We start from the raw sequence: 21,248 nt of genomic DNA, 5'->3' as shown, positions 1-21,248 counted from the left end.
CGTGAACAGCTACAGAAAACAGTCTCCCCAGCCTCTCAGAGAACCTACAGGTGTGCTGTGTGCAAGGTGAAGGGGCGCCTTGTAGGTGCCAGGTACCCAGATGACAGCAAAGAGATGCATGGTCCTGCCAAGACTTCCCTTATGGGCATGGAATTCTGGGCAGCGTGCACCTTCAGACACACTGGCTTTCCTTCAGCAAGCTGGGACAAAGGAGCCTGTTGAAAGTACTTTTCCCAGAGGGCAGCGACAACATGTGCCTTAAAAAGGGGAAGTTCATAGTTGGGCATGGCAGTGCATGCCTATAATCCCAACCCCACTGCCCCAGAGGGGGAGACAGAGGATTGTGACCATAAGGTTAGCCTGAGCTACATAGTCTATTTCAGGGCAGTCATAGCTACATAGCAAAACCTTGTTTCTAAAGAGTCAGTGTTTGCTGTGAGCATGAGGACCTCAATTTGGATCCCTAGCACCCATCAAAAAGCCAGGCATGAAGCGCTGGAGAAACATTTCAGTGGCTAAGAGCACTTGCTGCTCTCTCAGGGGACTTGGGCTCTGTTCTCTCCACCCACATCTGCTGGCTCACAACCACCTGTAACTCCAGTTGTATATAGGCACATACACACACACACATACAGTACATATATATGCAACCACTCACACAGACACAGAAAGTAAAAATTATAAATACATTTCTTTTTAAAAGCTGGGCTCAGTGGCACACACCTAGAATGCCAGTACCGGTGAGGTAGACAGGAAGCTCCCTGAAGCTCTCTGGCCAGCAGCCTAGCTGAAATAGTGGGCTGTTGGTTCTGTGAGTGATGCCATCTCAAAAATTAAGGTGGAGAGCCATAGAGGAAGACACCTGACGTAATCGCCACAAGCACGCACACACATGCACATACATGCACACATGCAGACACATAGAAATAAAGGCAGCAGTATGTGAGACAGCCAGCACATGGCCAGAGCATAGGCACAAAGCAGGGATGCTCACTTGGGTGAATCTTAAACAAACAAATAAATAAATCTTGCTCAGGTTCAAATGGTCTTGAATCTGAGGCCAAAAGGCACAGCTCCTTATTTTACTAGTGGGCTAAAGCTCCGTGGGAACATTGTCAGCTGGCAAGGTGTCTATGGCTTCCCTGTGGAGTATCTGGTTCTGCTTCACCGGGTACCAGCTCAGAGGCATCTGACACCAGATGTGGGGAACTTGTCCCTTACATAAGGGTATCCATAAGATGTAAGCACCAAGCCAAGCATGAAAGCCTGTCTGTGGCTCTTTTCGGCTGTTCGACTTCTAGGGAGCTAAGATCCGCCCTCTGGTCCCAAAGCAGGATTGCCAATAAGAAAATCATCCTCGTTCTTTCAGCCCTTTACCCCCGTGACTTTCTTTCTACACCCAGTATCTTAAGTCTTGATTGAGAAATAACTGCCAACCTAAGACCTCTTTTCTCTGCTTGAAAGCAAAGCCAATTGCGGATCTTGACATATCAACCAGATAAATTCAACTTAATGGGGATGTACCGGGACCAAGGATAAGCTGCCAAGAGCAAATATAGGGTTGGCAGTGCTTAAATTACTTAAGAACATCCCATGCCAATGTGAAGTCAGGAGTGGCTGTGCACTGGGGAGGGGATTAGGAATTTAAGGATTACAAGAACGGAGCTGAAGCTATGACTTTATCCAAAGTGGAAAATCCTCCTGCCCCCACTTCCCTTTGAAGCCCAGCCATGCATGCCAAACTATTAACCTCTCACTTCCTGTTGGCTATGCCAGGCCACTTGAACCAGAAACCAAGCACAGGCAGTGTGCATCCAAGTTCCAAACAAACACACAGTCCCCCAGGCTCCTGCGCTACCTCCAACTCACCAGTCGGACAAAATGAGGGAACCCTGGGTGGATAGCCTTCACTGTCTCCAATGATGGAGGATTCTCTTTCCATTGAACACACTGAGGCCCCAGGTCACCACTCGGGTTTGATTGAGGTCATTTCCTCTCCTGAAGACCTGCCCAAGGCATGCCAGTGAAGAATGTAGTATTCGATGATACCTAACACTTCTCAAAACTGACCCTAGGCTTGGGGTACCACAGAACAGCAGAGGCTCATCACCAAAAAAAAAAAAAAAAAAAAAAAAAGGCAAACTGCCCTACCCTGAACCCCCAGGTGCTGATACTCAGGTAATGAGGGGCAAGATGAGAGATATGGGGCAGTTGAGCAGCCTCATTAGGGAGAGGAAAAAAGCTCCAAGGTCCTTTCACCACACCCAAGACTTCCTTACTCCATCTCCAGAATTAACTAAGCCACAATCAAGCCTCAAGTTAGCCCTGATTGAGCCCACTCATCTAGGAGGGGGGAGGGGTCAGAACCAGACTTTCACAGATTCTATCGAGAATATTTTTATTATACAGGTATCATACACACAATTATTTAGGGAGCACTTACAGGCATAGGAGTTCAATTTCAATCCACACTTCACCCACACAAACTATACTCTACTCTTCTGGTTCAGCCCGAAGGAATGAGACATAGTGTTTCATCAGCCCTGGATCAGGTTCAGGCTCAATACCCTGTGTGCCTATGCATAAAATCTAGAGGTGCGTGTCATCCATCACCATTAAAGTCAATATTAAAATCGAATCCTATTTCTCAAAAAGTCATAAGAAGTATTTACAGATCCCATTAAATTATGCATAAATAAAATCTGTACACGCAACAGTTTCTCAACAGAGCCTCCTTGGGGACTTGGGGATGACAGGCGCTGCTGTATGCCTACCCTCTTCAAGTTTACGTGGAAAAAAAATAATCAAGATATGAAATAAATATGCAAATAAAGCTTCTATACCTTAAAGGAACAGATCATTTAAAAAATTCCACTATCTAAAGGATTTTAAACTTTCAACATTTTTTTAAGAGGAAGGAAGCATGAAACAATCAACAGGCTTTGCTTTCTAAATTCCTTAGAACCAGGAGACCCCCCCCTTATGAACATGAGGTTGGAAGCCTGACACGTACTATGGTGAGGATCTGCTAAGAACATCCGACTTTTGCCTCCTACCAGAAGGTGTCATCACTGAGGGGACAGGGAAAGCTAGATAAATACTAATGTTTTAGATAAATATTTTAGTGACATAAAAGCCAGACATGATCTTAACACAGAAAAAAAATAAGTTATGATTGATCCCTTTATCTCCCATCCATCTGCCCTGTCAGCAGCTCAGTGTGGGGTTTCTCATTAGCCCAGGGGGATTTCACAAAGGGATTCCAAACTTATAGCACCTTTCAAGAGAGGGAATGGATTTCAAAAAAATAAATGTTTAATGAGTAAAAAGACCAGACCAAATTGCTTCGGGATAGTATGTCCAGGGTTAAACAGAAAAGTCACAAAGATTCCAAGGCAGGTCCAGGGTGAGGTGGATGGTAACTGCTTGCCCGCGGCTGGTGCTTCCCAGGTTGCCCCAGTGAAGGGCTTCTGTCCTCTCCCTTTCCACTCTGGCCTCTGTGCACCCCACTTTATTTCCGGTGCTTTTCTATTTTCTCCATTGTCTTGTTGGAATCAGCAGGACTCTGGTCTCCAGGGTTTATATAGGACTTGTCAATGGTGATCAAAGCCTCCTTGATATAATTCTGCACTGCAGATATTGCAGCACAGATGGCCTGGCTGCCAAAGCCGTGAGTTATCAGACTGAAATGAGATAAGCAGTTTTGTATGTTGGTCTCCAAGATCGGGGCCGGCCTGTTGTTCCCGTTGGGTGTTCGGTCTTGACTGAGAAGGTCTGTGAATTCTTTGCACACTTGCCTGTGAAGACAGTCAGTTGTTTAGCTATATCTGGGGCTCTTGACAGAATAACCACCGCCCCCCATTAAACTTGAAAAGGAGAATGTACTTACTTACTAAATTTCTATTTATTTAGTGTTTGAGACATCTCAAAAGGTGAAGGCTGGCCTTGAACCCACTAGGGAGCCAAGAATGATCTTGAATTTATATTCTTCCTGCGTTTATCTCTCCAGCACCGAGATCACAGGCATTCACCTCTATTCTTGGTTTACGCAGTGCTGGGGATCAAATGGGGGGCTTGCCTGCATGCTAGGCAAGTGCTTTGTGAGTGAGACACCCTGGCTCATATTAACCTTTGATTGCCACATCCCCACACCGATCACGTGCCAGGGCCTGAATTCCATTTAATCTCAGCTGCCCCAACAAGAGATAAGTAGATTAGTCCAGCCACCTGGCCAAGGTCAAGAGGACCAGGCTCAAGTAGCCCAGGCTAGCCTTGGAACTCACTTTGTAGCTGAGGATAACCTTGAACTTTTTTGCTCCTCTTGCTTCCACTCCCCAAATGCTGGCATTACAGGCTCACACCAGCTGCACAAATTTTTGAATATATGCAAATGCAGTCAACAGGGTGTTGTGAGTGCTGTGAGCCCAGTCAGCAGCCTCCAGGCCACCTGGGATGAAGCAATTCACCATGGTTCCCTTTTCTGCACTCTACTCGAGGTTGGCATTCCCTTAGGCAGCGGAATTCTGGTTGAGATCGTGGGTCTGTGCAAGCCAAATACTCACTGTGCTGCCAGCAGCATGCTCCTCCTCGTGGTCATCTCATTTCGACCCCCAAGATGAGGTCTGGTTAGATAGTCAGCCACTGGTTTACTGGGAAACTCAGCCTCACACACATAGGCGAAGTCCCGGGCCAAATGGACGGCTTCGCCTGTAATAACCAGCAGTTCCCAAGAGGTTTAGGGTTGAGAATGGCTGTGGTCAGTAAGTCATCTGTCTTCTAAAGTGAAACCAGGCACAAGGCACTCTGAGCTGTCATCGGGTGCTCACTTTTCTCTGTGTTATTCCTTTTGGAAGGTGGGCAGATTAAGACAGGATTTCTTTGTGTAACTGCCCTGGCTATCCTGGAACTCAGAGATCCACCTGATCCACCTGCCTCCGCCTCCCAAGTGCTATGATTAAAGGTGTGGGCCACCACCACCCAGCTTCTTCGTTACTTTTTTCTTTGTCTCTGTTTAGCTTTGTGTCTTTCCTGGAATGTCCACCATGCCTCATACTGTGGTAATCTAGAATCTTTCTTTCAAGACTGGGTCTCACCCTGTAGCCCTGCTAGACTATAACTTGCTATGTAGACCAAGCTAGCCTTGAAGTCAAGAGATGTGTCCCCAGTGTTAACGGTGTATATATCACCACTCCTTAAAAAGAAAAAAAAAATTCTAGGGAGGTGAAGGCAGAGGGAATTCAAGTTCATTCTAGGCTACACAGTTAGCCTGGGATAAGGGAGACTCAGTCACCAAGACAATCCAGAAAAGGGGAAGAAACTAGCATAGCGGTGTGATAAGCGGACAGCCACTGCTCTGAGGAACCTAAGGTTCAAGGCTGTCCTGGGCTGAAAAGAGACTGAGGTCCGGGCGGAGGGTGGGGCTTTTTCCTAACTGAAAACAATTAGAAAGCCTCATCCCAGGAGTGGGGAGTAGGGTAAGGGGGAGAAAAACCATCTTTTCCTCTCCCAGTAAAGGTGACCTGGCTTCAGGCCTCAAGCCCAGACAGCTCTGAGAGCCCAGACTGTGGAGAGGCAGGCCTGAGGTGAGTCAGAATCCCGGAGCCACTGTTGGAACACAGATCTCATTTAAATTTCTCAGTGTGGCTAGTCAGGAAGCCTGGCAGAGCCTCATTAGAAACCCCTACCCCTCCCCCATTCTCCATGCAAGACAGCTGTTCTCAGTCAGGCCTCCGCTGCTCACCCTGACCTCCAAAGGCACAGTGGAAAGGCATGGGGGGCGACTCTGCCAAGGCCCTTTCAGCACCGCAGTCACACCATGCGGCAAGGGAAAGAAAGTGTTCTGGAGAGCCTCCTTCTTGTGGCCATCCTCAGCCTTAAGGCAGCCAGCACTAGGCCAGGCTGACAGCAGCGCAGGGGCCCAGGGACCCAGGGGAGGCACCATAGTGTTCGGTAACAATGTGCTCCTCACTTTAACTATTTACTTTTCTTTTAAAGGCTGCCTGGCATTCTTGGCTACCTTCCAGGCTGGGGGGAGGGTCTACATTCAAAAACTGGACTGGCGTAGCTAGGACCCTCAGGAATGGCTTAAGGGGCTCATGTGTGGATGATGGATTTCATCCCTTAAAAAACAAAACAAAACAAAACAAAAAAACCCCTTTTGATGGAAGAGGAGAAATGGTAAATTGAGCTAGCACCCATTATATACACTGAGCAGTATCCTGATACCCCAAAGCTAGAAAAATACACCAGAACACAGCAGTTCTGACTCTCGAAGGGCCTGCCCTGCCATTGACGGGCTGCTCCTCGACTCTCAAAGGCTAGTTCACTGTAGCCAAGTTTTGCCCCTCCGTATGACCTCACAGTTAGATTCAGAAAAATCAAAATTTGGGTAACACTGACTTTCTGAGTGAAGCCCCCAAACAACATACAAAAGCAGTCCGAGGTGTAAACACCATGTCGAGTGTTAGGATTCACTGCAGTGGACACAATCCAAACTGCTTTCATTTCTCCGTGTGTGATCTGCTCCTGACAGTCATGTTTCTCTCAGACAGTCTTGAAGTCAGCAGAAAGGAAAACACAGCCTCACTGACCTTCCACGAGAGACGTGAGCAGAGTGACGTGGGCCGCTTTCCGTCTCCCAGCTGGAAGGTTCAACCCAATTTTGTCCAACTTTTCCCGAAGGGACCGGCCTCCATTTTTGGATTTTGCTCTGTGTGAAAAAGAATGTTGGCTGCTCTCAAAGAATAAACTAACCAGACTAACCCTCCTTTTAAAAAAAATCTCAGAATGCTGCCACTAGTGGGGGTGCAGAAAAACTTCCACAGTTAGCAGTCCCCAAGAAACTCCCTGGGGAGACAAACATTAGAAGTCTCCCCACTCCATGCAGCCGCTGTCTCTTAATCCAAACCAAATGATAACCTGTTACTGATGTTTTAGCACCTTCTGCATTTGGCACTTTCGAAAAGAAGACATGCACTAAAAAGCTCTCTTTACACAGATTAGAATTCAGTGTTAAGATATAAAAGTTACATAAATGCTAAAAATACCTCCAGGCCCTCGTACATATGCACCTCCAACTACCCAACCCCCAGGGGGCCCTGAACATGTGTCACCTTCTGAGCACACCTCCCAGGAGCGAGGCATTTAGGCATTCGGGTGGTGACAGTCGCCTCTGTACCTCAGCCACCGTCACTTTGTATTTAGATGTGGAACTGAGCAGGGACAGTCTTCCTGGCACCGAGCAGAAGACCTCACTGGGGTTCATGACTGCTCCCACCAGCTCCTTCTGGCACGGGAGGCCCAAAGGGTTCTTGGTCATTGAAATGGGTCCTGTAGGGGACAGTAAAAAGGGTCTGTCACTAAACAGGAGGGACAGAGCCCTTTCAAAAGGGCAAACTGAAGCTGAAGTTGGCCTTCAGAAAAGTCCACACACACAACTACATATTGCAAGAAGGCTTTTAAAAGCCGTATTCATTCTTCAAAGACTGGAATCTGACATCATGAGTTAACACCTCCGGAACCTTAATTAGTTGAGATTCCGTGTGTGGAGGAGTTGGGTTTTTTCCTCCCAGTTCCTGGCCATCACGGTAATCTGTTTAATTAAAACATTTGCTTTCAGAAGACTGCTTCAATGCGAAATAAATGGCACCTTCCCCTCCCCCTCCACTAGTGAACAGAAGCTATGGGACTCGGTTAGATGGGCCACCAAACCCTTCCGGTGCAGCTGACACGGTTCTGTTTAAGTTTATTCTGAGATGATAGTTTGTTTTCCAGGTCTTTCTCCCAACCCCATCTTCTCCCAATTTACTAATGTATCAAGACCACAACCACCTATAATTCAGAATGATTCCATTTCCCCTCAAATAGACTGGTATCGTGTCTAACTTAATCAGGAGCCACCCACTCACTGTAATCCGATTTCCCCAATCCCCTCCCTCCTATAAAATCCCCAAAGGCTGTCCTTATTAAGGCAGTATATTAGGAGAAGCCGATAAATAGTGTCAGAATTAAGGGCCTCTCCAATAGCTATACAGCAGCGGGAAGGCTCAGCAGTGAAGTGCTTGCTCCCAAGCCTGACATGGAAGTGCAATCTCCAGAACCCATAGAGTAGAAAGAGAAAACCGACTTCAGCAAGTTGGAGATAGAAATATGTATATATATTTCTAAGACAGGGTTTCTCTGTGTAGCCCTGACTGTCCTGGAACTCAGAGATCCACCTGCCTCTGCCTCTTGAGTACTGGGATTAAAGGCGTATGCCACCAACGCCCAGCTACAGGTCGGATTTTGACCTTCATACATACCCCCCTTCACGTAATACACTTTACTTCTAAAAAGTAAAATTGAATCAATTTTTTCAACAGTTAAAAATTGTCATAGACTCAGAAAACTAAGATGCTGTTTGTCTTTTTACCCAAGTTAAATTACAGTCTCCCACCTGTTATACCAGCACTAAGAAGGTACAGAATGAAGCATTGTTTCAAAAATACTACCACCACCAAAAATCTTTTAAAATTACAGCTCCTCAGAGTTCTTTTCGTTCGGGTCAGAAAATAATGCCTTTCTACTACAAAGGTAAGTCTTTTGGGGAGTCATCGCCAGGCCCCTCCTCCACTAGGTACCCCCACTTTGCCAGAAAAGGGGCAACTTTACAGGTTGGGGTCACACCAACAGTCAATGTTTACCTTTGCGAATGACAGTCTGATCGTGTAGAAGCAGGTGCGGGTCGTCCACATTCTGGGGGAAAATGACAATTTCTGTTAAATTTTGGGGAAAGTGTAGTGGCTGGAGGGTAAGCGGAGCAGTAAGGTAGGATCCCTCCACCCCACCCTTGCTGCTCACTTGCACCTCTTCAATGGGGTGAGCCATGTCGTGCAGCCCCAGGTTCTCTGCCAGGCCAGCGGCTTCCAGGGCATGCGCATGAGGCAGCAGCAGGTCAGAACGGCGGTAGGCTTCCCGCCGGGCACTCACCGCACCCCCTTCCAGCCCCGAAATGTGGGGCAGCAGGCCAGCAGGGCGGCCGTGGTGTGAGGCCAGGCTAGCGCCCTCCTGGCTCTGTCGACCCGGCCAGGCCTGCTGCTGGCTGCCGGTGGGCGCAGGCTGGTGCAGGGGGTTGATGGCTGCAGCGTAAGCCTCTCCCAGGTGCGAGTAGGGGTCGGCGGACTGCGAGTATGCCAGCTGCTGGTACGGCGGCGGGAAGTAGGGGGGCGGCTGGTACTCTGCAACCCCGGTGTGCGAGAGAGGAGGCGCGGGGCTGTAAAGGTGTTGTCCGGCAGAAGACAGGTGGGGGATACGCGGGTTCCCATTGCTGCTCGCGTCGTGGCGATCCTGGGAGAGAAACAGCAGAAACCCGGTTAAGACGAAACCCTGCTACAGCGAACAAGCAAGCCAAGGGAGGAGCACCTGGACGCTCCACTAGGTTCGCCCCATCTGTCTTGACCCAGCCCTGAGCCCGAGGGCACCCGAGGACAGTGCGCCCCAGGGACTTCGTTGTAAACCACCAGTCTAAGAACTGTGGGAACAAGTCCTACGGGCATGCTGAGGAAGGCTCCAGCGCTGCGCTGCAGGCAGCGCTCGGAGGTGCCAAGAGCGAGCTCTAGGCCACCCTCAGGCAGAGGCCGTGGCTGTGGCAGCAACCCGCGCCTTAGGAGGTCGGAGAGCGGCAAACTCGGCGCAAAGTGCTTTCGCTCACCGGCCGTCCCATGTCGCAGCGGCGTGCCGAAAGCGGCCGGCGCGAATAATGCGCAAGGCAGGCGAAAGCGCATCTCCCCCGCCCTAAGAACCACCCCCTTCTCACTCCCTTCAAGGCGAGAACGCCAGGCAAGCGACACTCCCAGGTAAGGTTAGATAGGGAAGGTCGTCCGAAAAGACTTGGGCGCCAACACGTGGGACTGGAGCAGTGCTCCTTGCTAGCCAGGCCCTAGTCTTCTGCGCCTTAGGAAGTGAGGTCTTCCAGCCCGGCTACTGTCAAGGTTCTCACACATCCCAGTGCAGAGAAGAAATGAAAAGCCTGCCAAATTGGGCAACCTTTGCCTGCGCACGTCCCCTCGCCCCAAGGCGATCAGACTTAATTCCTAAAAGATGTGTCTTCATCAGTCCCGGGGGTCACAAGGGTAGCGGGGACACAGGAGCGGGGCACTGTCGCCCCCTAGCGGAAGCGCCCGTGCCTGCAAACAGGGGCAGCCCCTCGAGGTCGTGCGGGGAGCTGTGCGCTCCAGCAGCTTGGCTGCCTTGGCTCCTCGCTCCTCGCTCCCCAGCGCTCGCCTAGCGCCGCCTGAGTCTTCTTCCTCTTCCCGCTCGTCGCCTCCCTCCCTCCTACTCTCCGAAACTCTAGCTCAACCTGTCCGACAGGATGGAGTACTCGCGAGCGCTCAAGGCCCCATCTGGCCTCACCCCCACCCCGTAGTCCCCAGCCCCCACTTCTCTTGAAAACCAAGCTGCAGTTGTTTGGATTTTTTTTTCTTTCCCGAGGAGGTAGCGGGGCAGGTGACAAGCCTGTCTTGGAGAAGACTCCGTAAAGGTGTCGTCGGCAGGGAGGCCTCCGTGGGCACTTTGAACAGACTTCGTGGGAAAAAGCCACGTCTGAGAGTCGGAGACAGGACGCTCTTCGGGGAAAACGGGAAGGGGGGGGGTGTGCGCTTCGTGGAAACCCACTGTTGAGCTCTGCGGGTGGATCTGCCACGCTCTTACCAGGCCTTGTTCCCGAGGGGCAAGACCCGATTCAACAAGGGGCTCAGGAGATGGCCAAGGGGTGTCCAGGGAACTGGCCCCCCATCCCGATCAGAGGCGAGGGCTCCGCGCGAACGTCCCCAGCCTCGGCCTGCGGCCCCGGGACGCTGCTCAGACCGGCGGGGCTGCGTTCCCTAGCCCCCGCTCACCTCGCAATCCTCTTCATACTTGACATTATCTGTTATTTTCCACAACATGGCGTCCGGAGTCCCCCAAAACAGTCGCCAGTTAAATCCAGGCTCCCCCCACCCCCCGAGCGGTAAATCCACAATCGGGGTCACGGTGGCCAGGCGTCTGCCGCCACCCCCGCCACGCGCGGGCCTCGCTGTCCTGGTCACTGGACGCGCATCGGTGGCTGTGCGCGTAGATGTGGCCGCCGTGGGTGTGTAGAGGCCGCAGCCGTGGACCGGAGAAGCCTCACCCTCACAGAGCGTCCCGGCGATAGCCGGGGGACCCGAACGCCTTAATGAGAAGGAAATTATCATAACTCCTCCCCGGGGGCCGGCACGGAGGCCCAGGCGCCGGGCGGGGCAGCCCCCAGCCAGTCCCTGCCTAGCTCCGCCCCGCACCCTGCCTGGCGTCTCGCAGGAACGGGCGTCGCGAGGGGCTTGCAGGGGCATCAGTGGGCAGTCTCTTGACAACCGCAGACCTGTCAGCCTTGGGTACCCGAACGGGGCTTCCTTCGCCAGCCCCCTTGCACACCTGAGATTGTCAGAGTAGACAACCGAGATTTCCCCACCTCAAGAACCTTCCTCCATCCTCCTCCAAAAGATGGAAGTCACTTGGAGACTCACTTCCGAGGTGGCTCGATTCCTGGGGGTTCCCTGACATCCCGCCCCAGCCACTCCAATAGAGACTCCAGGCTGGGAAGCAGCTGAAGCCCCTCAATGCCCTAGTGTCTCCCCTTCCCCTCTCCCTGGGTACTTTATCGTCCTGCCCCCGGAGTAGGCGAGGAGACCTTGTGAAGAGTCTGCCTCCCACTCCCAGGCTCTGCCCCCCCCCCCCAGTTCCGAAGAGACAACTCGCCGTAATATATCAGAATAAATCGGACAACGGCGGGCGGCGTGTCACCGCTGTCGCCCGAAGGTGTATCTCTGGCTGCTGGCCGCGGCTGGAGGAGACCCGAGCTCCCCCGCCCAGGCCCATCCCTGCTGCGATGCCCAGCCCTGCAGAGTGCCGGTTCCTCAGCTGGCACGGGCGAGCCATTCAGAAGCCTCAACCCGCCCGGGAAAAGATGTTCCAGGCAGAACAAACCTCCAGCGCCATGGGCCGGGTGGGGTGTGGAAGGGCCGGGAAGTGGGAAGGGGCTACAGGTCACCGTTGGAGAGATGTATACACCTCATCCCACAGAAGGCAGAAAGCAAAGCCTCCTTCCACGGAATGCTGCCCAGCCCTAAAGCAACATTCAATGTTAATGTTTTTAAATTCAAAGAAACGAAATAAATTGGCCCAATTATTATAGGAGATTTTTTTTCATTCCAAACACAAGGTCGATAATTCTGGAGAGCTAATTGTGTTGTTCTATCCTAACAGTATGTGGAGATTGGCTTCAAACGTTCGGAGGGAACTGGAGGCAGGGACTACTTCGGTTTGATTCCGAAGCCAATTATGCAATCCTTGATACCCATCAGCCCGGTGGCCAGGACTTGTTGTGGACGTGCGTCCCCTACCCACAGAATAAAGTTGTTTACCATCTTCCTGCTGCTCCTCTGGATTGTATAAGCTTTTGTTTAGACCCAGATAGGCCTAAAATAAAGTAACTAAAATCAAAATAGATGTCTTTCAAGCCAACCGGTCCCCCCCATCGCTACAGCCACATGCAAGGTGATTTTTCGACCAGTTGCCCTAATAAACCCAGGAAGTAGGAACAAGGGGATTTTCCGGCAAAGCTTAAAAGGCTCTCAGTCCTGACACCAAGCTTCTAAAACACAGAGGCCCTGGCATTACCGGGAGGAGAGGGCGCCTGCTCCAGGAAGCACTGGATTCGGTGTCCCAAGACTGGGAAGGTCAGGTCCCAGGCTCTCTCTCTAGAAGGCGACTGAGGCGCCCGAGATGCCGTGTCTGGTGGGATGAGGCTCCTCCCCTGGCCTGGGGTGCGGCTCACCGCATCCCAGGCCCTCGCTGTTCTTCCCGCAGCTGCGCTAGCCCAAGCAGCCCAAGTCTTTTCTGCTCCCGAGCTTTTGGCGCTGGCGAGGAGACAGAAAGGCGGTGCGAGGGTCTGCAAGCTCGCCTCTCAGGAATCTCGGGACTTGGGAACCGCTAGACAAGGCTATTCGTTCTCTCTAGAGCGACAGCGCAGCTCTTAATGGAGAGGGAGGTTCGCACGCATGATCTCCGCGACTCTGGGGGACCCTGCCCCACCCACACCGGGCTTGGGGGTCGGGACCTAGACACACAGTCCAGGTGCGGGAAGCTTCCGCCTTCCTTGAGCTCATCTTTTCTTCCCTTGGCTCCCGCATTCTAAACAAACAGAAAGACGCGGACGCGTGCGGCTGCGCCCCTTGGCAGCCAAGACCGGGGAAGGTGCCCACTCAGCATCCCGCCCTATCCGCCCCGCTGAGAACTAGCTATGAGGTCCCCGCGCAGCCAAAGCGGAGACGTGGGAGTGGCAGGTGGTCAGGGGCTCTGCTCTGCCGCCCCCTAGGGAGGCTGCAGTCACTCACACTCTGGCAACCCAGGAGCCACCTCAAAGCCAGCAGATGGCCTAGGAAACCAGACAGGAGGTGACCAGGTGTGTGCAAGTCCACCTCCACCGGTGTCACGAATGTGAACCACCTCTAAAGAAGCACGCGAGCCGAGAGTGACTCTGGCAACGCGGTTCAGGGGCTCCATTCCCCTGTCCCCGACCCTACCCCTACCCCAGGCCAGAGAAGGCAGCTTGGAGTTATCTATAAACTGGACGGCCTCCCGACAAGACTCCTCTTTTCGCCTTAGGGAAGGAGCTCCTGAGAGCAAGTGGACCCCAAGGACTTTCACAAGCGCGGCGCCACGTGCCGGAGCTCTGTTCCGCCCCTCTCGGGACGGTGCAGGACCTCTGTCAACTACCGCTTGCCTGGATTGGGCAGGGCCCTAGAAATCAGTTTCTGTCGCAAATCTCTGGAGGAGTGTGTCCAGCCACGCCCCACTCTCTTGTCCTAGCTTGGGCACGCGCTGGATTTAGGCTTTAAAAGAGCTCCCAAATAGGCCGGCGAGATGGCTCGGTGGGTAAAGGCGCTTGCCGCCAAGTTTAAATACACAAGTTGGATCCCCGGGATCCACACGGTGGGAGGAGAGAACTGACTCCTGCAAGCTGTCCACCTGCACACACACAGCACACCATGGAACGTGCGCGTACACACACACACTAAATACATACGTAAATTAATACATACCTTTAACAAATACAAAAAGCGTCCAGAACTAACCGCAGGGGTGCTGCTGACACCAATCCTTGGGAGCTCCAAAATACTAGCAACTGATTTTTAAATTCCAAGCAGAATAAAAAGCACACTGAGAGGCCTCAGCCCCACTCAGGTCCCTGAACTGCTCTAGTCTAACTCAAGGTCGCAGGGGCCAGAAGCAGTTTCTCGGCCTTCGGGTCTTCCTACCAGGCAACTCTTCACCAAAAGGCAAAATGAAGCGGAATTAAGGATCCTTGCATCTACCAGGCTTCTAGGGATCCCGTTCTGTCCCAGGTCTGGGGCTCATACTCCTATGTTCTGCTCCCTGCCGAGCAGCTAAGGTGAATTTGGTTTTAACTTCCTCAATCAGCGAAGTTACCTGGTATCTAAGGCCTCTCTCCAGTAGACTACAGAACCCCGAAGGAGGCAAGCATGAGACTGCCCTGCCCTGCCCCCGAGGACCCTCCATCGCTTAGTAGGTAGACCCAGGTTTGTCACCTTCCCAAGGCATTCCGGAGCCGGTCCCCTGAGCTACCTAACCGCTCCGAGCGCGGGCGGGAGACCCATACACCTAAGGGCCTTCTAGGGTCCTATACTTCCACACACCTCTAGGCCAGCTGAGCCCCGCGGCCTTAAGTCACTTATCTTAGTCGCCGCCAGGCTAAGAGGAGGCCCACAGTGGCCAAAGGCTGGCAAGGGTGGCGGCCAACAGTGCGAGAGCGACCCTGAGCTGGCAGACGCCCTCTCCAGCCGGCGGTCATCAGCCTAGCCGGTGTCTGGAGTCTCAGATGCCCTGCAAGCTCCTTACCCTTAGCAACTGGAAACTCATGGCGTTAGCTTGCGAAGCCGTGGGTGAGCTGGGGTTTAGATAGAAGTGTGGCCGGAAAGAGCTCCCCGAGGGCCGAGGCGTGAGCTGTAAACTCGCTCCGAGCGTTTATTTCTTAAAGGCAAAATGGGGTGGGTGGAGAGATTCCCATGGAGGCCAGCTGTCGCTATTGGAAGGCACACCTGAACTGGTCTCCTCCCTCCTACCTGGCCTCCCTCCCACCCCCTTGGAAACTCCACCTTTGCAAAGGGTCTTCTCTGAGGTTTTTAATGTTTACTTGTGGGTGTAAAAAGAATCTTTAAGAAAATTTAATTTCCAAGGCCCAAACCACGGACAGTTCCATGAATTTTCAGTCTCTTTTCTAGTGTGGATCTGACTTCAGATACCTCCCACTTTTCCAGATCTAGCTAGAATTAAATTGGGGAGGGAGTAATGATTTATCTGGGTGACATGGGATGGGTGAGGCTGGGAGATGGTCTTCAAATGCAAGAGAAACTCTCTGCTCTGGCCACTAAGGAAACAATCCAAGTACTCAGTTTTGGGGGAGGGGGGAGAATAAACGAAGTATACAGTAAAATGCAAAAACAGTTAAGTAAGACTAAACACAAAACTGAAGCAGATGTCATAGCTCACAGGTGTAACCCGAATACTGGGGTAGCTGAGGCAGGAGGATGGACAGTTTAAGGTCAACCTAGCCTAGGATAGTGAGTTCCTGGCCAGCCAGTGCTACAGTGTAAGACCCTGCTGCAAAAGAACAGAACTGAATACATGCCCACCACCTCCTACTGTGGTGGCCACGAATTGCCCAGAGGGAAACCAAACATTCACAGAGACCATTTCTCACTCTGCCGGGGCTCTGATGGCTTTCATATGCAACACTCTGCCCTGGTAACTTATGTGGCTTCTGTCCTAAAAGGGGGAAGAGTAACAGCAACTTCCACCCAGCTTTGCTTTTGATGCCTTCAGGGTCACAGGAGCCTCCAGAGGCTCCAGGTTCGGGGTTCAAATGCGCGGAGAGATTTTACGATAGAGCCACTCAAGAGAAAGAAATGTAAATTTTTACCTTGCGCAAAACAGTGATTGGAGCCCAGACACAAAGCCACCACAAGGGCTTTTCTGTTTGCTTTTTGTTTTTAACATTCTCTTCTAGTCACTTCTTTGGGGACAAAGAATAGAACACAAAAGGTCAAGAGAGACTTATCACACTTCGTAGTATAAGGAGTTTGTGGAGTGTGGGGTGGGGAGGAGGTCCTTTAAAAGAAACCACAGACTCACCCTGGAGCTTCCCGCCTCAGCCTCCTGAACGTGCCGCAACACACCTACCCTGCTGGCACGGCTTTTGTTTAGAGTCCGGGTTCCAGGGCCTGCTGTATGCTCAGCACCATATCTACTGCCAAGTCGGGCACCAGGACTTTGGTTATTAATATAATTCATCCTAACAGCAGCACAGGCCACTCAGTAGACTCCAGCGGGAGGACTCAGGCCCCGACTTTACCCTGAAGCAATAGGACCAGGCTGGGGGAGGGGAGGCGTGGTGATAAAGCTGACGCATTTCCTTACAGTAAGAGGCTTCCTTACTGCTGGGTTGTTTGTTTTCCTTGGGGAGGGGTTTGCAATTAATGTCTCAATGATCTTCCAAAAGAAACACTATTCATTCTTGAACATTCTGGCTTTATTTCAAATTTCACTCCAGAAAAGGAGTTTTGTTTACTTGTTGTTGTTCCGTGTTGGGGGGGGGTTGTTGTTACATGTTTCCGGGGTTTTGTTGTTATTGTCTGATGTTCCTGCCCTTCTGATTGCATATTACTTTTATAATTTAAAGGAAATAAATTCAAAAGATACAAGAAACTAGATGTAATGCCAACACTCAGAAAACAGGCAGGAGAATCTTGAATTCCAGCACGTGCCCCTTAACTAGGCCTGTAGAAGAAGAAAGAAGCAGTTCAGAAACAGGAGTGTCCTGTCTTATCAAAGTAGATCGTGAAAATTTGGCACTTGGGTCTGTCATGGTGGCTCATGCTTCTGATCCACATTTGGGGGACGAGCATGATGCAGATCAATCCAGTGTCCCTCTTTGACTTTGTGTATAGTTCTGAGAGCTGTGTAGGCTACAAGAGCCCCTGTGTAAAGAGAGAGAAGAAAGCACCTGGGCAGGACAAGTAGCTCACACCTTTAACCCCACCCACCACTCAGGAGACCTGAGAATCACTGGGAGCTGAAGGCCACTCTGATCTGTTAGTACAGAGCAAGATCTTGTCTCTAAATAAATAAATAAACAAATTTGGGACTAGGGGATTGGAGTGGAGCACTTTCCTGGCCTGGGGAAAGCTCTCTAGCGTTCCATTCCCAGAGCTGGCCAAACAAACAGGCTGACAACAACCTAACAATCAGCACACCGCCAAGGATCCAGGTCCCTGCTCCTCTGAAGTCCCCACCTCCTGAGATGGTGGCACCTGCCAGGCAAGGGCTGCTTTCTCTCCTCTGGCTGTTTTCTGAAGTCTCAGAAGCCACACTGCAATGACTTCAGGGGTTTTCCCCCCAGCATCCTCCTCAGGAGGCACACAAACGTCTTCTTGACCCCTGTGCCTAGCTCAGAGTCTTTCATGTCAGAACTCGATTCAGCCGGCGGCCAGCCCACAACACCACCAAAAGGCCAAAAATGTCACCATGGCAACCCAAGGATCCAGAGGGAAACTCCATCTAGAAAATATCAACACCTAATTAAAACCAGAAATTGAAAGAAAACTATGTTTGGCTTGAGATTGACTCTGTAGTATAAAACATGAAACAAACATCATCTCCAGCACCCCTCCCCCACCCTACCATTACATAGACCTAGATGGCCTGAAACTGGCAATCCTCCTGCCTCTGCCTCTTAAGTGCTTGGGATTACAGGTGTCACACACACACACACACACACACACACACACACACACACACCTTTAAAAGAGAGTTTGCTTACATGTATATGTATGCACTCCATTCACGCAGTACTCATGGAGGCCAGAAGAGGGCTTTGGATCCCCTGAATTTGGAATTACAGGTTATGGTTCTGATCACCTTGCTGGTGCTGGGATTTGAACCTGGGTCCTCTACAAGAGCAGCAAGCACTCTTAAAAGCCATCTCTTTAGCCCCCAAACCACCTTTGATATCAGGCCCACTAACCCCCTGCCATGCTAGAAAACACACATACATGTGTGTGTAAGTATATGTATGCACACACACACACACACACACACACACACACACACACACACTTCTTACAACTACTGAACAAAATCTTTAGCCCTAAAAACCAAGAATGAAAGATGTCTTAAGCCAACATTTCCTTTTCATAAGGAGGTTAGACACAGTTGGAGAAGCTTCCTAGCTCTGCCTACACTATTTTACCCCATGAAGAGATAACACATCTTCATCTTGGTGGCAGATGCCTGCTGCTTTGGAAGCACGCCGTCAGGATCACATCTAGTCTTGAATGTTTTCCAGGTGTAATGCTGTTAACCACAGAATGCTGGACTTAGTCTAAAGCAGGGTTCCCATGTGAAAATGGGTAGGACTCCCTCCCTGAGTCAGAAGCTGTGATGTACAATCCAGCATCCTGGGCTTGGACAGCATCAACGCCCAACCCCTCCCCCATTACTCCTCAACATCTCCTCTCTCCCACCCAGAGGACTGGATTAGAAACCTAAGCTTAACTTTGACCCTGGAAATCACAAAGGGCTCAAAGGAGGTGAACAGAAGTAAATAGCTCTTTCTACTTCACATCTGACCCCCTGGCAGAGGCTGGAACTGAGGTAATATAAGGATAGCTACAAAGATCCAAAGCTCCTATACCTGGTGGGACAGGCCTCTAATCCCAATACTCTGGAGGCAGAGGCAGGGAAATTTGGAGTTCAAGGTTAACCTGAGCTGCATAGAAAGGGCCTGTCCTCACAACCTTCTCTTCCCCTGAAGAACTGGAGACGGATTATTGGGGTTAGGAACTCTGCTTTAGGAAGAACAGCAGATGTAGCTCGCTCTTTCTTTCTTTCTTTCTTTCTTTCTTTCTTTCTTTCTTTCTTTCTTTTTTTGAGCTGAGGATCGAACCCAGGGTCTTGCACTTGCTAGGCAAGCACTCTACCACTGAGCTAAATCCCAACCCGAAGGACAGTAGATGTAACACAGTGTATTAGTTATTTTTCTGTGGCAGTGATAAAATACCACAACCAAGACAACTTAGAGAAGGCACTTGAGCTTACAGTTTCAGAGAGGTACAATCCATCATGGCAGGGAGGCATGGCAGCATGTAAGCACGGTGGCCAGAACAGGAGGCTGAGAGCTCACGCCTTCCAACAGTAGCATAAAGGAGAGACAGACAGACAGAGAGGCAGAGAGGCAGAGAGAGAAAACTGGAAGTAGAATGAGGTGATTCTGTCCCCAGAAACACATTTCTTCCAGCAAGGCTGTTCCCCTAAACCTCCCCAAACAGCATCATCAACTGGGGAGCAGCAGTGTTCAAGCACATGCACCTATGGGGGCTGTTCTCATTCAAACTGCCACATTCTCCTCCCCGGCACCCACAGGCTCATGGCCACATCATAAAGCAAAATACATTCAGTCCAACTTCAAACGTCCCCATAGTCTTCCACAGTCCCAATACTTTGAAAAGTCCAAAGTATCTTCTAAGACTCAAGGCAATCTCTTAACTGTAACTCCCTGAAAATAAAAAAGCAATCCCATACTTCCAACATACAATGACACAGAATATGCGTTACCATCCCAAAAGAGAGGGCATGGGACATGGTGAGGAAATACTGGACTTAAACCCAGCAGGGGAAATTCTGAATCCCACAACCCCATGTCAGTATCAAGGGTTTAGATGGCTCTGATATTCCAGTATTGTTTCCTGAAACATAGATCTCTTTCCCAGGCTATTTCCACTCCCCATGTGAAGCTCTCTTTGGCAGATATCCCATAGCTCTGACACTCCAATACCTTGGGGTATCCAGCACAACTCGGGCTTCATTTCCACTTCACACAGTGGTCTCTCAGGACGTCCTGACATCTCAAGGTTTTCATGTGGGAACTCCCCTGCCACATGCTGCCTGGCCTCTGAAACCGCAGAGGAAGAATCTATGGCCCCTGCACTCTTGGTCCTTCATACTGGAGCCAGCAGCAAGCAGATGGCACTGCCAAGCTCTGCAGCCAGCGTGGGTTGGACCCTCAACCCCTTGGACCACACTGGCAGCCGCTTTCATTTGTAGTTGCTTTCTAGGAGCAGAAAATGCTTTAGGCCTTTTCCTTTTACAAATTAGAAGTGCTGTGTGGGGCCTTGGCCTGGGAGAATTCTTCCGTTTGTTCCGGTCAGATCATTAAAGTCACTAATCTTAACAATTACAGCCTCTGGTCCAGCACATACCTGGTATACGACGATAAGTTTGTAACAGTTTTTAATTTAGCTACAGGCAGGTTCTCAGGTCATGGGCAGAAGACAGCCAGATTCTTTGCCAAAGTAGCCTATGAATTGCCTCTAGCCCATTTGCTAACATCATTCCCCTCAGAAACCTCTTGAGCTGTGCCTCCCTAGTCCACATGGCTCTCAGCACCACTGCCTTCAGGAGTCTACTAGAATGATCTTTTGATCTCTGTTTACAATGTCCAACCACTTTTCTAGTTCAAAGTCGTAAAGTCTTCACATTCTTCTAAAACAAAAACAGAACAACATGGCCAGTCTTTTCAACAGCAATACTTCATTCCTGACATCAACGTCTATATTAGTTACTTTTCTATTCCCATGATGTCAAAATGTTGTACCCAAGCTTATGGAAGGAGGATTTTATTTGGACTTACATTTCCAGAGGGATAAGAATGCATGCAACAGGAAGACAGGGCAGATAAAACAGGAAGCAGAGAGCTCACAAACACAAGCATGAAGCAGAGGATGAGAAGCCGTGTGAGGCACAGCCAGCACCAGAGGCAGGCCTTGGGGATTAAACCAGTAGCTGCCAAAGGAGGTAATTAGACACCTGTGGAACATTTACAATGTCTGGAGATGCCTTTTGCAGTCAGAGGAGGGAAGGTGAGGTTGGCACATAGCAGAGAGGCAACAGTCCCAGACAGACTGGAAAGAAACCAAGTGTCTATAACCGTTGGAAGAACAGACAGTCTGTGGCTTAGGGATGTCCCCAGTGCTGCTGCAGGTCTACAGTCCCAGCTCTTTAAGAAGCAGAGGCAAGGGCATCAACAGTTCAAGTCACTCTCTCTGCTTTCAGCTTGTGCTGTGAGATGTGAGCCCTCAGCTCCAGCTCTAGCCTCCGTGCCTGTCACCTGTCGTCAC

At 50.7% G+C, this 21,248-nt stretch overlaps 1 protein-coding gene across 1 annotated transcript; it reads right to left on the bottom strand.

Annotated features, from left to right (window-relative positions):
- Positions 1-3,511: 3,511 nt before the first annotated feature.
- Positions 3,512-11,155, bottom strand: Tfap2c (transcription factor AP-2 gamma). The gene is made up of 7 exons (XM_036186145.1): positions 10,875-11,155; positions 8,839-9,324; positions 8,682-8,733; positions 7,113-7,329; positions 6,591-6,709; positions 4,563-4,707; positions 3,512-3,797 (listed from the first exon to the last, which is right to left on the bottom strand). Exons 1-7 carry the CDS (start codon positions 10,920-10,922, stop codon positions 3,512-3,514), a joined length of 1,353 nt encoding a protein of 450 aa, XP_036042038.1. The 5' UTR covers positions 10,923-11,155.
- Between the last annotated feature and the right edge of the window lie 10,093 nt (positions 11,156-21,248).

This window comes from Onychomys torridus, chromosome 4, assembly GCF_903995425.1.
Source record: "Onychomys torridus chromosome 4, mOncTor1.1, whole genome shotgun sequence".
Taxonomy (NCBI): domain Eukaryota; kingdom Metazoa; phylum Chordata; class Mammalia; order Rodentia; family Cricetidae; genus Onychomys; species Onychomys torridus.
The sequence above is the reverse complement of the archived record's forward strand: the minus strand, read 5'-3'. Positions and strand labels throughout refer to the sequence as shown.